Here is a 17077-nt window from a genome sequence, read left to right as displayed (position 1 = left end):
CAGAGCCGTCCACACACAGTGTGACAAATTATTTTTAACAAGGTGCTTAGAAAGTCCTGGAAATTCAAATCAACCATTCGCATTGAAATTTGTTCATCCATGATCAAATAGTTTTGAATCAAGAAATCGATTTTTTTTAAATCTAAAGTATAACTAATTGTCGGAAATTGATAAATATTGAATCCGAATCCCCCCCCCCCCCCCACAAAAAAAGAACCTTTTAAATGTCCTTTTAAAAATGAAAAATAGTGCTTGGGAAGGTACTTGAAAGTCCTTCAATTTCCTTTTGCAATGTCTGTGGGAACCCACTATGACCACGTCAACACACCACAGAGCCACGCCCCTTTGAGATTAGATCAGATTCTAATGTATTGTCATCATACGGCACAAGTACAGTACAACAAAAAGAGGTTTGGCATCCAACCAGAGTGCAAATATATAACAGTAAAGTGCAACAGTAATATACAATGTACAGGTGATTAAACTGGGTATAAAATATATACATTAGTACTACTGAGTAATAGTGCTAATCAGATGTATGTACAGAGTTGTATTAATATGTACAGTGATACAGGTATAAAGACACTATGGTAGTAAGTCATACTGGCCAGCAGCATAACTAGTAAGAGTAGGTAAGGGATATGTACAGATATAGATATAGTATCTACAGATATGTACAGATAGTATCTACAGATATACATTTACATTTACATTTAGTCATTTAACTGACGCTTTTATCCAAAGCGACTTACAAGTTCTGTACGACAAGTCATCAGGAAGGGCACAACTCTATCAGCTGAGTAACAATGTTCATCAAGTGTTGAGTGCTACAGTGTAGGTTAGTTTATTAGGACAAGTGCATGACAGTACGGTTAGTTAGGGTTAGATATCTTTTATTTTATTTTTTATTTCAGATAATGGTTGAAGAAGTGCGTCTTTAGTCGACGGCGAAAGATTGGACGGGTTTCGGCTGTTCTAACTTGGGTGGGTAGTTCATTCCACCATTGTGGGGCAAGGACTGAGAATAGGCGGCTTCTCCTTGATGACCCTCCCGGAGCTTGGATAGGAGTAGGTCTGAGGCGGCCAGAAGATGCAGAGCGTAGGGGTCTTGAGGTGTGTAGTTGGAGACCGGAGGTAGGCGGGAGCAGTTCCTTTGCCGCACGGTATGCTAGGTCGAGGGCCTTGAAGCGGATACGTGCAGCAATGGGGAGCCAGTGCAGGTCCCTAAGAAGTGCGGTGACATGGGCCGACTTCGGTAGGTTTGAGATCAGGCGGGCCGCTGCATTGAAGAGGCTTGGTGGCAGTGGCCGGGAGGCCAGCGAGCAGTGCGTTGCAGTAGTCGAGGCGGGAGATGACTGTTGATTGGACGAGGAGTTGGGTGGCTTCTTTTGTCAGGAAGGGGCGGATCCTTCTGCCGTTGCTCAGGAGGAATCTGCAGGTTCTGTTGTTGCTGCGATGTGAGCAGAGAAGTTTAACTGGTCGTCGATTACAACCAAGGTTCTTGGCGGTCGGGGATGCGGTCTCGACTGTGATGGAAAGGTCGGTCAGGGGGGAGGATTTGGCCGGAAGGTGGAGCAATTCTGTTTTGCTTAGGTTCAGTTTGAGGTGGTTGGTCGTCATTCAGGTGGAGATGTCAGACAGACAGGCCGAGATCCGCTCAGAGACGTGGATATCTGAGGGAGGGAAGGAGAGGAAGAGTTGAGTATCGTCGGCATAACAATGATACGAGAAGCCATGAGACGTGATAATGTTACCCAGTGATTTAGTGTAGAGGGAGAAGAGAAGGGGTCCTAGGACCGAGCCCTGGGGGACACCATGACACTTGGTAGGAGCGGTCATTGAGGTATGATGTCAGCCATGTCAGCGCAGAGCCAGCCACTCCCATTCCTGCGAGGGCCGCGAGGAGGATCTGATGGTTGACTGTGTCGAAGGCTGCAGATAGGTCTAGGAGAATCAGGACAGAGGCCTTTCGCTTTTGCTAAGTGAAGTGCCTCTGTGACCGCAATGAGGGCCGTTTCTGTGGAGTGGCCAGCCCGGAAGCCAGACTGATTAGGGTCTAGGAGGTAATTCTGTAAGAGATAAGCAGTAAGTTGGTTGGATACAGCACGTTCAAGTGTTTTAGAAAGGAAGCAGAGAAGAGAGACAAGACGGTAGTTGCCTATGACGGTGGGGTTCAGGGTTGTTTTTTTTATGAGCGGCGTGACTTTGGCTTGTTTTAGGGAGGTGGGGACCACCCCCGAGTTGAGTGAGGAGTTGATGGTTGCAGTTAGGAATGGGAGGATGTCCGGTGCTATGGTCTGGAGGAGTGGGGAAGGTACCCGGTCCAGCTGGCATGTAGTCGGACGGTTCGACGTTACCAGTGTCAGGGTCTCGGCTTCTGTAATGGGAGAGAAAGAAGAAGATATGTACAGATATAGATATAGTATCTAGTGATATGTACAGATATAGATATAGTATCTACAGATATGTACAGATATAGATATAGTATGTACAGATATAGATATTAGGGATGGGACCGAATATTCGAATATTCGAACCCATATCTACTTTCTTTTCTCATATCAGATTTTTAATTTTTTTTTTTTTTTAGCCATTCTTATTTCATGCCTTTTTTATATTTAGAGGCAGCCTAATTTATCTAAAAGATGCACATGCTACTGTTTCTGTTTGTTTATTAAAACCGGTTGATAGAAGTGCCTATTTATGTGCAATACCCTTTGATTTAAATGATCCATTCTATTAAAAAGAATAACTGAATTTAACTGAAACTGAACATTTTAACTGAATTCAAACTGAAACAAAAAATAACAATATATTTTTTATAAAAATAAAAAATAAATTTGCTAGAAAGTCCCATCCCTAATAGATATACCGGTAGTATGTATAGATATAGTATGTACAGATATGTACAGATATAGATATAGTATGTACAGATATAGATATAGTATCTACACAGATATGTAAAAAGGATCATATGCAGGTATGAACAGACAGAAATGGATAATTATATATATATATACACGGTAAGAACACCTGAGAAGAACACCTTTCACATTCACAACTTAAAACCGATAATAGTTTAGTTCCTGACTTGTCACCCACACACACACAGCTGCTTGCTTGCTTGCCGCCTCAAAGCCCTGTTAGTTTAAAGATCTTCTCAGTCTCAGATCTGCTCAGTCTGCTCCGAGGTCGTTCTCACGTCCCGTCCCCCCCCCCCGTGTGTGCTCTGTGTCCGTGGGTTAGACGCCGAGGACGACGCCCCGCCGAGCCTCAAGCAGATCTACGTGAAGAACGGCCACACCGTGCCCGTGGGGGTCTGCCGGAGCCCCGGTAACCAGGGGGGACTCCTCCTCCTCACGGACAACCAGGGGGGGCCACTCCTCACGGAGTCGGACTTCCGGATGAACCCCGCCTGGCTCCCCCGGCAGAGGAGGAGCAGCAGCAGCGCAGGGGCCGCTTCCCGCCGGACCCCCGGGAGGATGGCGGGCGGCAGAGAGGAGGAGGAGGGGGGCCCCCGGGGGGAGGGGGGGAGGGGAGCACTGGAAGCCCAACATGGCCTGGCAGGCACAGGCGGCGGAGGAGGGGGCGCGGCGCGGGGCCAGGCTGCTGCACCCAGAGGACGGGCAGCAGCAGCAGCGGAGGCCGGGGCTGCAGAAGGCCCCGTCGGAGGACGGCAGGAGAGCCGCTGCCCCGCGGAGGCGGAGTGGAAGCCCAGCCTCCCGAGACACGCCTCCACGGAGGAGGGGAGGACCCGCAGAGGTGAGTTATAACCGTCCCACCTGGGGAGCCGCTCTCTCTGTCTCTCTCTCTCTGTCTCTGTCTCTCTCTCTGTCTCTTTTTCATTGTCTCTCTCTCTGTCTCTCTCTCTGTCTCTGTCTCTCTCTCTGTCTCTTTTTCATTGTCTCTCTCTCTATGTCTCTGTCTCTTTGTCTCTCTCATTCTCTCCCTCCCTCTCTGTCTCTCTCTTATCTTTCTCATTCTCTCTCTCTCTCTCTCTCTCTCTCTCTCTCTTCTCTCTTCTCTCTCTCTCTCTCTCTTCTCTCTCTCTCGTCTCATCTCTCTCTTCTCTCATTATCTCTCTCTGTCTCTCTCTCTCTCTGTCTCTCTCTCTCTCTCTCTCTCTCTCTGTCTCTCTCTCTCTCCCTCTCTGTCTCTCTCCCCTCCTTGTCTTCTCTCCTCCAGATATAGACAGGAGCTCCCAGGAGCCCTGCTCCAGCTCTGCTTCTTATTCCGGAGCAGCGGGGAATAGCTCATCCTCTCTCCTCATCCTCCTCATCCTCTCATCCTCATCCTCGTCTCCTCATCCTCCTCCTCTCTCCTCATCCTCTCATCCTCCCTCCTCATCCTCCTCCTCTCTCCTCATCCTCTCATCCTCCTCCTCTCTCCTCATCCTCATCATCTCATCCTCCTCTCTCCTCATCCTCTCCTCATCCTCTCTCCTCATCCTCTCCTCATCATCTCATCCTCCTCTCTCCTCATCCTCTCATCCTCCTCCTCTCTCCTCGTCCTCTCATCCTCCTACTCTCTCCTCATCCTCTCATCCTCCTCCTCTCTCCTCATCCTCTCTCCTCCTCCTCCTCCTCTCTCCTCATCCTCTCTCCTCATCCTCCTCTCTCCTCATCCTCCTCTCTCCTCATCCTCTCATCCTCCTCTCTCCTCATCCCCTCTCCTCATCCTCTCCTCATCCTCTCTCCTCATCCCCTCTCCTCCTCCTCTCTCCTCATCCTCTCATCCTCTCTCCTCATCCCCTCTCCTCTTCCTCTCTCCTCATCCCCTCTCCTCATCCTCTCTCATCATCCCCTCTCCTCATCCTCTCTCCTCCTCCTCTCTCCTCATCCTCTCATCCTCTCATCCTCATCCTCTCTCCTCCTCCTCTCTCCTCATCCTCTCATCCTCTCTCCTCATCCTCTCTCCTCATCCCCTCTCCTCATCCTCTCATCATCTCTCCTCATCCCCTCTCCTCATCCCTCTCTCAAGTTTCAAGTTTCAAGTTCTTTAATATTTGTCATACAGAAGTACAGAATACTTTTATACAAAATGCTTCTTACTGTTACGCTCCAGAGACTGTGCAAGACAAGATAAGTATGAAATAAAATAACATAGTAAAATTAGAAGTAAAAAAATGAGGTCACAGTGTTCAGTTTAGACATATGTACAATGTTCGATGCAGAATAGACGTAGTTACCATACAATATACAATACTGTGCAGTGTACTAATATACAATACTATATAGTGCAAGGCAGAAATGGGACGAGGTGCAATTTAGGTACAATTCACAGTAGGTGTACGAGTTGTAGTGCAAATCCTTTATCAATAAATATAAAGTGTAAAGTGTGTTTGTGTGATCTATGTGGAGAGTGGGTGCTGCAGTGTGTTGTTTGTTTGAGTGAGTGTGTGCGTGTGGGTGTGTGTGCTGTGTGCATTTGATGGTTGTTGCATAGTGTTTATTGTTCGTTTAGCAGCCTGATCTCCTCATCCTCTCTCCTCATCCTCTCATCCTCTCATCCTCATCCTCTCATCCTCCTCTCTCCTCATCCTCTCTCCTCATCCCCTCTCCTCATCCCCTCTCCTCATCCTCTCTCCTCCTCCTCTCTCCTCATCCTCTCATCCTCTCTCCTCATCCTCTCTCCTCATCCTCCTCCTCTCTCCTCATCCTCTTCCTCTCTCCTCATCCTCTCATCCTCCTCCTCTCTCCTCATCCTCTCATCCTCCTCCTCTCTCCTCATCCTCTCATCCTCCTCCTCTCTCCTCATCCCCTCTCCTCATCCTCTCTCCTCATCCTCTCTCCTCATCCTCTCATCCTCATCCTCTCTCCTCCTCCTCTCTCCTCATCCTCTCATCCTCTCTCCTCATCCTCTCTCCTCATCCTCCTCCTCTCTCCTCATCCTCTTCCTCTCTCCTCCTCCTCTCTCCTCATCCTCTCATCCTCTCATCCCCTCTCCTCATCCTCTCTCCTCATCCCCTCTCCTCATCCTCTCTCCTCATCCTCTCTCCTCATCCTCCTCCTCTCTCCTCATCCTCTTCCTCTCTCCTCATCATCTCTCCTCCTCCTCTCTCCTCATCCTCCTCCTCTCTCCTCATCCTCTCATCCTCCTCCTCTCTCCTCATCCTCTCTCATCATCCCCTCTCCTCCTCCTCTCTCCTCATCCTCTCATCCTCCTCCTCTCTCCTCATCCTCTCATCCTCATCCTCTCATCCTCCTCCTCTCATCCTCATCCTCTCTCCTCATCCCCTCTCCTCATCCTCTCATCCTCCTCCTCTCTCCTCATCCTCTCCTCATCATCTCTCCTCCTCTCTCCTCATCCTCTCATCCTCCTCCTCTCTCCTCATCCTCTCATCCTCCTCCTCTCTCCTCATCCTCTCATCCTCTCTCCTCATCCTCTCCCCTCATCTCCTAATTAATGCGACACACCGTCAGTAGTAGAACCGTCGCTGCCCCTCGGTGCCAAGCGCTGTCGGCTCTCTGCCACAAAACAAGAGCCGAGCGCTAATTGATTTCACATTAAACCGTCATACTTTCAGCCACAATGCTGTTTTTATTGCAGCTTTTAGATGAAGCCACTTCACTTCACTTCCCTCATGCGCACGCCCACACACACACGCTCACAAGCACATAGACACACACTCACGAGCACATACACACACACACACACACACACACACACACACACACACAAGCACATACACACAGTCACATACACACTAGGGCTGTCCCCGACTAAGGATTTGGATGGTCGACTATGATTGGCCAAAATTTGCCGTTGTTCGACTATTGGTCGACAAAAAAAAAAAAAAAAAAAAGTATAATATTTTTTTAATTTTTTTTTAATCTTTTTTTAATTTTAATTTTATCATTCCATTTGGGCTGTGGGGGTGCTTAATGTCTGAAGGAGTCGACTGAAGGCTTCTTGTCCTCTGCAAAAGCATGCAATTGGTCCACTGATGGATACATCTTGATATTTGTCTAGTCTAGTGTGTTCATTAGATGGGTGAAATCCTCTTTCAGTGCCTCTGTGCCTGTTTTCATAGTCAGTTCGCCTCTGGTATGCGTGCCATTAGCGTTAGCCACGCTTCTAGGCTTCTTTTCTTTTGGAAAGAATGATAAAAAAAATCTAAAAAAAAAAGAAAAAAAAGATATTATAATTATTATTATTTTTTTTTTTACTATTCGACTAAGAGGTTGGTTAGTCGACTACGGCCCCTTTCGACCGATTAGTCGACTAATCGACTAATAAGGGTCAGCCCTAATACACACACACAAGCACATACACAGTCACAGTGGCTGACTATCTCTCTCTTTCTCTCCCTATCTCTCCATCCCTCTTGTCTCTCTCTCTCTGTCCCTCTCTCTCTCTGTATTTCTCTCTTTCTCTCCCTCCCCGTCTCTCTCTCTCTTTCCCTGTCTCTCTGAGCACATGAGCACATGTGGCAGATTTCCATTCAAACTATTTATTGTACTGTACACCTTGGATCTCAGAATGGCAGAAACACCGACAGGTAAAATGCATTCACTATTCTTCCTGGCTTCTCTGCCTCTATCAACAAAAGAAACGAGACGCATCGCTGATTTGAAGCAGCTGCGTGGCTCAAGACTCCTAAAAAGGGTGTTGAAACAGGCAGCTGCTGATTGAGTGAGAGATAGTCTCGTTTGAACTTCCTGGGAAAGTTAATAAACTGGGTGATTTTACAACCCAGTGCTCTAGGCAAATGGTCCAAACAAAGAAACTGCCTTGAGAGACGCCAGACAGTCTCTTCTGAACAAAGGATCAGTTGATCAAAGCACTCTGGACTTTGAATCCACATCGTGACCTAATTCAGTGCAAAACGTCACGGTAGGGAGTTAGCCAATGAGAGCTGAGAATAAGTGTTCTCCAATAGGAACGCTCGAGGAGAGTTTTGGAAACGCCCGCTTGCCGTAAAATTAGAGGCGGAGCCTAAATTGGATATAACCAAAAACTCCTCGCCAGGAGGGACAGGACCAACCCAAAGACCCAGGAAGCAACAAGAAACAAACACACCCTTTTTCTCCACTAGAACCCAGCGAGGAGAAGAGATCGACGCAGGAGATCGAGACGCGAGAATGTTTATAGACAAGCTTTTTTATTGAGAATTTAGTCTGAATTTCTACGATCATCCGGCATATTGGATGCTTCTCGTAGGTTCATTGCACATACATGATTTCTTTTGTAACATCTGATTGAAATCCATTTTCATTAAAAACTGGTTCTTTTCAAACTGCTCAGATCTCGCTTCATTTCAAACGGCAGCGCCGTATTTTCTCTCTGGGTAGGCAGTAACCAGGTTAAAAACAGTGGTTATCTGCATTTGGCAAAGAGTGGATTCCAAGAGCTTGTAAAAAGGTTTAAATCACAACGCAGAGTAGTATCGGTAGGGAATTTAAGCTGGAGATCCACTTCATTGTGGTGCCGTAGCCAAGAATCAGCGCGCTCGTTTTGTCATCACAACAAAGAAAAGTTATTTTTTTTTCCTCTCTTCGCTTTCTTCACGACGGTCAACAGGGAATCAACTGATCAATCGATCCGTCTTCAAGTGACTAGGAAGTTGCTAAGAGGTGAGTGTGATGATAAATTTGGGGGCTCTATTCGAACCAACGAGGGGGTTGCTAAAGATATGACTGTAAAGAGATATTGAATTGAATGTTCTGACTAAAGGATGGCGGCTCTAGGTTCTGTGTGCGTTGTATGTCCTGAAAGCAGGATTTTAAGCACACCGTGCGTCGTATGCCTTAAAGTAAGGGTTTTAAGCACACCGTGCGTGGTACATTTTAAAGTAGAATTTTAGCACAATAAACGGGACGCCGCTGGCAGTCGGAACATTCAAAAAGGTAAGGGAGTATTTAGAGACATGTCTGGGTTCGTGCTCAAGGTTGAGCAAGGTAAACAAGTGTGCGTGGTATGCCTTAAAGTATTGGCTTTAGCACACCGTGCGTCGTATTTTCTAAAGTAGAGATTGAGCACAAATATGTCTGGTTTAACCTTGGGCACGGCGGGCGTGTTAAATTTAGACGGCGATAGGCTGTAGCATAAGATAGTACTTAATGGGGAGTCGTATGTTGCAAGCTATGGTTAAACATTTGTAGGTGTACGATGTTTGTGTATGAGTGAAAGGACTTATGGTTATGATTGAACGTTGTGTGATATATATGGATTAGATCTGTAAATTGGCACTTAAAATATGACTGAGGAATATTAGATATGGTACGTGGAGGCGAGCGCCTTGTCCATTGAGTCACTCAACTGCTAGTAAAAGGGAGGGGCGCGTGCATGCTCGTGCTGGACAGAGCGCGTTCTCGTCAGAACTCGTGCGTGTCGTAGCGCGCGGCAGGCTACAAACAATAGCGCGTCGTGGCTCGCTTAGCAACATGCTACAAACGATAGCTCGTCGTGGCTCGCTTGGGGGGTTTAATACTGTATGTTGTGAATGGGGCGATATTGCAGTGTAACTGAATGGTCGTTTGTGGTGAATGAGCTGTGTGAGTTGCGGTGTGGGCTGATGTTTACAATGGTATTGGCTGAAAGCTTGAACGGATGCAGGATGAGTGATGAGTGGGTAGGCCGTATGAGAGGGCGCGCATGCGCACTTGTGAGAAAGAACATTGTGTGTGAGGCGTGTGAGACTGAAATTAATTATGATGTGGTTAAAAGAGCACTAGGTGGCGTCAGAGTCAACCTGGGAGACGCGGCCGTTTTAAAGTGGAGTGTACGGTGTGATGTGCACTGGGGGGCGGTAGAGGCATTGGACTCCCGTCCTGAGCAGCGTGTCATGTGTGGCTGTAGTGTGGTTGGATGTGTGTAGTGCCTCTCTCTCTCTCTTTCTCTCTCTCTCTCTCTTTCTCTCTTTCTCCCACACGTACCATTCTCTCTCTCTCTCTCTCCCCCCTCCCCTAGCCCCTCCTCTTCCTCCTCTCTCTCCTCTCTCTAGCCCCTCCTCTTCCTCCTCTCTCTCCTCTCTCTAGCCCCTCCTCTTCCTCCTCTCTCTCCTCTTTCTAGCCCCTCCTCTTCCTCCTCTCTCTCCTCTCTCTAGCCCCTCCTCTTCCTCCTCTCTCTCCTCTCTCTAGCCCCTCCTCTTCCTCCTCTCTCTCCTCTCTCTAGCCCCTCCTCTTCCTCCTCTCTCTAGCCCCTCCTCTTCCTCCTCTCTCTCCTCTCTCTAGCCCCTCCTCTTCCTCCTCTCTCTCCTCTCTCTAGCCCCTCCTCTTCCTCCTCTCTCTCCTCTCTCTAGCCCCTCCTCTTCCTCCTCTCTCTCCTCTCTCTAGCCCCTCCTCTTCCTCCTCTCTCTCCTCTTTCTAGCCCCTCCTCTTCCTCCTCTCTCTCCTCTCTCTAGCCCCTCCTCTTCCTCCTCTCTCTCCTCTTTCTAGCCCCTCCTCTTCCTCCTCTCTCTCCTCTCTCTAGCCCCTCATCTTCCTCCTCTCTCTCCTCTCTCTAGCCCCTCCTCTTCCTCCTCTCTCTCCTCTCTCTAGCCCCTCCTCTTCCTCCTCTCTCTAGCCCCTCCTCTTCCTCCTCTCTCTCCTCTCTCTAGCCCCTCCTCTTCCTCCTCTCTCTCCTCTCTCTAGCCCCTCCTCTTCCTCCTCTCTCTCCTCTCTCTAGCCCCTCCTCTTCCTCCTCTTCCTCCTCTCTCTAGCCCCTCCTCTTCCTCCTCTCTCTCCTCTCTCTAGCCCCTCCTCTTCCTCCTCTCTCTCCTCTCTCTAGCCCCTCCTCTTCCTCCTCTCTCTCCTCTATCTAGCCCCTCCTCTTCCTCCTCTCTCTCCTCTCTCTAGCCCCTCCTCTTCCTCCTCTCTCTCCTCTTTCTAGCCCCTCCTCTTCCTCCTCTCTCTCCTCTCTCTAGCCCCTCCTCTTCCTCCTCTCTCTCCTCTCTCTGGCCCCTCCTCTTCCTCCTCTCTCTCCTCTCTCTAGCCCCTCCTCTTCCTCCTCTCTCTCCTCTCTCTAGCCCCTCCTCTTCCTCCTCTCTCTCCTCTCTCTAGCCCCTCCTCTTCCTCCTCTCTCTCCTCTCTCTAGCCCCTCCTGTTCCTCCTCTCTCTCCTCTTTCTAGCCCCTCCTCTTCCTCCTCTCTCTCCTCTCTCTAGCCCCTCCTCTTCCTCCTCTCTCTCCTCTCTCTAGCCCCTCCTCTTCCTCCTCTCTCTCCTCTCTCCTCTCTCCTCTCCTTCCTCTCCTCCTCTCTCCTCTCCTTCCTCTCCTCTCTCCTCGTCTTCCTCTCTCTCTCCCTCTTTTCTCTTTTTCTAGCTTTCTTGCTGTTCTCTCTCTCTCCCTCCTTCTCCATAGGAGACGTTTGGGCAGTGCGGAGTATGGCATATTGTATAATGTGTTTTATGGTTTGGAACAGGTCTGTTCGGGACTGCGTACCCCCCCCCCCCCCTCCCCCCCCCCCCTCTCTTGATTTTCCTTTGAACCCCCCCCCCCCCCCCCCACTTCCCTGATGTTCCTTCAGATCCCCCCCCTCCTCCCCCCCCCCTCTCTTGATTTTCCTTTGAACCCCCCCCCCCCCCACTTCCCTGATGTTCCTTCAGATCCCCCCCCCCCCCCCCCTTCTCTTGATTTTCCTTTGAAACCCCCCCCTCCCCACTTCCCTGATGTTCCTTCAAACCCCCTCCCCCCCCTCTCTTGATTTTTCTTACATGTTTTCCCTCTGGCCTGGTTCTCTCTTGGCCGGTTGGCGGCTACGTTGCGGCCTTTTCTACATGTCCTGGTGTTGTGTTTAGGTTGGGGTCTTCATGTCAGTAGACTGAGGGTATGTTCGGTTATAAAGTTGTGTTGTTGTTTGTGGGGATTGCAGGACATATTAGGATACGCGCCGGTGACGGAGGGAGGAAGAGGAGGACGGAACAGACAAACATGGTTCCTGGTTTGAGTGACAGTAGTAGGCGGGTGCTTCGGGGGGGTGCCGTGGCAATGATTTGGTTATGTGTGTTGATCGGTACTATAATGTATGATCCATATCTGCGACCTGAACAGCCAGAGGTGGTGATAGTGGGTAGGAGGTCGCAGCCAGACCATCACGGTAATCTGTTTTTGGGGATGGCGAGGACTGTGGCTAAGGCAGCCAATAGGTCGGATTGTTACGTGTGTGGCTTGGCCCCGCTAGCAGGCGACGCAGGTCTTCCCTTGATTGCACACCCCTTAACGAAGTGTCATGCCAATGTGTTGAGGGACGAGCCTCTGCTCGGCCTATGCGACGGGGTGGGTCATGATAGGATGTTGAGGTATTTGGGCCGGGAACAGGGGTCGAATAAGGCAGTGGGTTATGGGGGTCTTAAGGACACTAGCCCCATTCCGGTGGCGTTTAGGGCGGCTGGGTTTGAGATGTGCGTAGAGGGGAAGTCAGGTGGTAAGGACGTGAGATATTTGGACGGCTGCAAGGGTGAGAGTGGAGTATGGGGTAAGAATTCGGAGGCGCCGGCCCCTAGGGGGGCGTTTTGGATTTGTGGTGAGTATGCGTACGCGGCGTTGCCTATTAAGTGGAGGGGTAGGTGTGCGTTGGGGTATTTGGTGCCAGCTATGAGGGTGTCAGATGTTTTGCCGACGATTCCCAAGTCAAGGAGGAGGAGGATGATGGATGCGGACCACTTTTTCAGGGTGGCGTTTCCCTGGTGGGGGACGTATGCAAACATGGGTGAACTGGACCATCTAGCTCGCGTGTTTGAGGATATGACGGCTACGACCGCGAGAGGTATGGCCCTGGAGAATCAAGAGTTACGGTCCTTAAGACTGATGGAGCTGCAGTCAAGGACGGGTTTAGACTTCCTGTTGGCGAGTTCGGGTGGCACGTGTGCATTGATGGGTAGTGGGTAGGCCGTATGAGAGGGCGCGCATGCGCACTTGTGAGAAAGAACATTGTGTGTGAGGCGTGTGAGACTGAAATTAATTATGATGTGGTTAAAAGAGCACTAGGTGGCGTCAGAGTCAACCTGGGAGACGCGGCCGTTTTAAAGTGGAGTGTACGGTGTGATGTGCACTGGGGGGCGGTAGAGGCATTGGACTCCCGTCCTGAGCAGCGTGTCATGTGTGGCTGTAGTGTGGTTGGATGTGTGTAGTGCCTCTCTCTCTCTCTTTCTCTCTCTCTCTCTCTTTCTCTCTTTCTCCCACACGTACCATTCTCTCTCTCTCTCTCCCCCTCCCCTAGCCCCTCCTCTTCCTCCTCTCTCTCCTCTCTCTAGCCCCTCCTCTTCCTCCTCTCTCTCCTCTCTCTAGCCCCTCCTCTTCCTCCTCTCTCTCCTCTTTCTAGCCCCTCCTCTTCCTCCTCTCTCTCCTCTCTCTAGCCCCTCCTCTTCCTCCTCTCTCTCCTCTCTCTAGCCCCTCCTCTTCCTCCTCTCTCTCCTCTCTCTAGCCCCTCCTCTTCCTCCTCTCTCTAGCCCCTCCTCTTCCTCCTCTCTCTCCTCTCTCTAGCCCCTCCTCTTCCTCCTCTCTCTCCTCTCTCTAGCCCCTCCTCTTCCTCCTCTCTCTCCTCTCTCTAGCCCCTCCTCTTCCTCCTCTCTCTCCTCTCTCTAGCCCCTCCTCTTCCTCCTCTCTCTCCTCTTTCTAGCCCCTCCTCTTCCTCCTCTCTCTCCTCTCTCTAGCCCCTCCTCTTCCTCCTCTCTCTCCTCTTTCTAGCCCCTCCTCTTCCTCCTCTCTCTCCTCTCTCTAGCCCCTCATCTTCCTCCTCTCTCTCCTCTCTCTAGCCCCTCCTCTTCCTCCTCTCTCTCCTCTCTCTAGCCCCTCCTCTTCCTCCTCTCTCTAGCCCCTCCTCTTCCTCCTCTCTCTCCTCTCTCTAGCCCCTCCTCTTCCTCCTCTCTCTCCTCTTTCTAGCCCCTCCTCTTCCTCCTCTCTCTCCTCTCTCTAGCCCCTCATCTTCCTCCTCTCTCTCCTCTCTCTAGCCCCTCCTCTTCCTCCTCTCTCTCCTCTCTCTAGCCCCTCCTCTTCCTCCTCTCTCTAGCCCCTCCTCTTCCTCCTCTCTCTCCTCTCTCTAGCCCCTCCTCTTCCTCCTCTCTCTCCTCTATCTAGCCCCTCCTCTTCCTCCTCTCTCTCCTCTCTCTAGCCCCTCCTCTTCCTCCTCTCTCTCCTCTCTCTAGCCCCTCCTCTTCCTCCTCTCTCTCCTCTTTCTAGCCCCTCCTCTTCCTCCTCTCTCTCCTCTCTCTAGCCCCTCCTCTTCCTCCTCTCTCTCCTCTCTCTGGCCCCTCCTCTTCCTCCTCTCTCTCCTCTCTCTAGCCCCTCCTCTTCCTCCTCTCTCTCCTCTCTCTAGCCCCTCCTCTTCCTCCTCTCTCTCCTCTCTCTAGCCCCTCCTCTTCCTCCTCTCTCTCCTCTCTCTAGCCCCTCCTGTTCCTCCTCTCTCTCCTCTTTCTAGCCCCTCCTCTTCCTCCTCTCTCTCCTCTCTCTAGCCCCTCCTCTTCCTCCTCTCTCTCCTCTCTCTAGCCCCTCCTCTTCCTCCTCTCTCTCCTCTCTCCTCTCTCCTCTCCTTCCTCTCCTCCTCTCTCCTCTCCTTCCTCTCCTCTCTCCTCGTCTTCCTCTCTCTCTCCCTCTTTTCTCTTTTTCTAGCTTTCTTGCTGTTCTCTCTCTCTCCCTCCTTCTCCATAGGAGACGTTTGGGCAGTGCGGAGTATGGCATATTGTATAATGTGTTTTATGGTTTGGAACAGGTCTGTTCGGGACTGCGTACCCCCCCCCCCCCCTCCCCCCCCCCCCTCTCTTGATTTTCCTTTGAACCCCCCCCCCCCCCCCCCACTTCCCTGATGTTCCTTCAGATCCCCCCCCTCCTCCCCCCCCCCTCTCTTGATTTTCCTTTGAACCCCCCCCCCCCACTTCCCTGATGTTCCTTCAGATCCCCCCCCCCCCCCCCCCCTTCTCTTGATTTTCCTTTGAAACCCCCCCCTCCCCACTTCCCTGATGTTCCTTCAAACCCCCTCCCCCCCCTCTCTTGATTTTCCTTTGAACCCCCCCCCCCCCCCCCACTTCCCTGATGTTCCTTCAAACCCCCCCCCCCTCCTTTTCTCTTGCTCCCTCCTCTCTCCCGTTTCCCCCCCCCCCCCCCCCCCCCACTCAATCCTTTGCCCCACTTGCTGTGCCTCTCTCCACCCTCCTCCCTCTTCAATCTGAAGACCGACATGGGGTTACATGTTTTCCCTCTGGCCTGGTTCTCTCTTGGCCGGTTGGCGGCTACGTTGCGGCCTTTTCTACATGTCCTGGTGTTGTGTTTAGGTTGGGGTCTTCATGTCAGTAGACTGAGGGTATGTTCGGTTATAAAGTTGTGTTGTTGTTTGTGGGGATTGCAGGACATATTAGGATACGCGCCGGTGACGGAGGGAGGAAGAGGAGGACGGAACAGACAAACATGGTTCCTGGTTTGAGTGACAGTAGTAGGCGGGTGCTTCGGGGGGGTGCCGTGGCAATGATTTGGTTATGTGTGTTGATCGGTACTATAATGTATGATCCATATCTGCGACCTGAACAGCCAGAGGTGGTGATAGTGGGTAGGAGGTCGCAGCCAGACCATCACGGTAATCTGTTTTTGGGGATGGCGAGGACTGTGGCTAAGGCAGCCAATAGGTCGGATTGTTACGTGTGTGGCTTGGCCCCGCTAGCAGGCGACGCAGGTCTTCCCTTGATTGCACACCCCTTAACGAAGTGTCATGCCAATGTGTTGAGGGACGAGCCTCTGCTCGGCCTATGCGACGGGGTGGGTCATGATAGGATGTTGAGGTATTTGGGCCGGGAACAGGGGTCGAATAAGGCAGTGGGTTATGGGGGTCTTAAGGACACTAGCCCCATTCCGGTGGCGTTTAGGGCGGCTGGGTTTGAGATGTGCGTAGAGGGGAAGTCAGGTGGTAAGGACGTGAGATATTTGGACGGCTGCAAGGGTGAGAGTGGAGTATGGGGTAAGAATTCGGAGGCGCCGGCCCCTAGGGGGGCGTTTTGGATTTGTGGTGAGTATGCGTACGCGGCGTTGCCTATTAAGTGGAGGGGTAGGTGTGCGTTGGGGTATTTGGTGCCAGCTATGAGGGTGTCAGATGTTTTGCCGACGATTCCCAAGTCAAGGAGGAGGAGGATGATGGATGCGGACCACTTTTTCAGGGTGGCGTTTCCCTGGTGGGGGACGTATGCAAACATGGGTGAACTGGACCATCTAGCTCGCGTGTTTGAGGATATGACGGCTACGACCGCGAGAGGTATGGCCCTGGAGAATCAAGAGTTACGGTCCTTAAGACTGATGGAGCTGCAGTCAAGGACGGGTTTAGACTTCCTGTTGGCGAGTTCGGGTGGCACGTGTGCATTGATTGGTCAGGAATGCTGCACATTTGTCCCAGAAAATGACATGGGCATACAGGAGGTTATAGAGCATTTGAAGAATATTACTAGGGAGATGCAGCCCACGCGGGAGGACTCGTGGGAGGGCTGGGGTCAAGGTTTAATGGGATATATAGGATGGACAATTGCTAAATATTTGCTGTGTGCTGTGGTGATGTTTGCGGTTATAGTAGTTTGTGTGAATGTTATCAGGGTGTGTGTGACGTACGTGTTCAAGACTCTCGGCGCGGCTGGTTCTGCGTCTGGGGACCCACACCGCTCGGTTGCACCTGCGTATGCGATGATGGTGATAAAGGATGGCGCGGAGGGTGGCAGGGTAGGTGTGGGCGTTCCGATAAAGCCGTGGTGCCCGGCGTCCGCGCTGGCGACTATTCTCTGATCTGGGTGGTGGACATTCAGGGTTGGGGAGTGGGAGGGCCGGGGCGTGCGTGTGGGTGTGAGGCGGGGGACGTTCCTGGACGACCGTGCGTTGCAGTTGACGGGATAGGGTTGTGTGTACAATTGTGTTTTTTTTCCCCATAGTAGGTACGTTTGGAGTGGCTGTATGATGTGGGGCGGTGTACCCGGGGTTCGGTGTTGGGTCTGGTCGGCTATGCATGGCCGTCCGGCAGGGCACTGGACTCTGGGGATACTGGCCTGAAGGACGGGAGAGGTTGCCGGGATGCTGTCTGCTGTGTACCTGTGGTGAGGTGGGTTTAGGCCACTGTGGAGGGGCTGTCAAGGTCTCTTCAGTAAACAGGGTCGACACCTCACGGCGTGCGTGGCGCGGCGTCTGTGGCATTCTT

At 51.2% G+C, this 17077-nt stretch overlaps 1 protein-coding gene across 1 annotated transcript in view; it reads left to right on the top strand.

Annotated features, from left to right (window-relative positions):
• The window catches only part of phactr4b (phosphatase and actin regulator 4b), a gene marked incomplete at its 5' end in the record, with an annotated part of 89178 nt that overhangs the window by 4186 nt on the left and 67915 nt on the right, over positions 1-17077 (top strand). The window contains 3 exon segments of the mRNA XM_084308309.1: positions 3247-3391; positions 3432-3690; positions 3693-3762. Of these exon segments, the coding sequence (XP_084164435.1) occupies positions 3247-3391; positions 3432-3690; positions 3693-3762 (474 nt within the window).

This window comes from Notolepis coatsorum (genome assembly GCF_963971535.1).
Source record: "Notolepis coatsorum genome assembly, chromosome: 2".
NCBI lineage: Eukaryota > Metazoa > Chordata > Actinopteri > Aulopiformes > Paralepididae > Notolepis > Notolepis coatsorum.
Note: the sequence above shows the minus strand (reverse complement) of the source record. Positions and strands in the feature narration are given on the sequence as shown.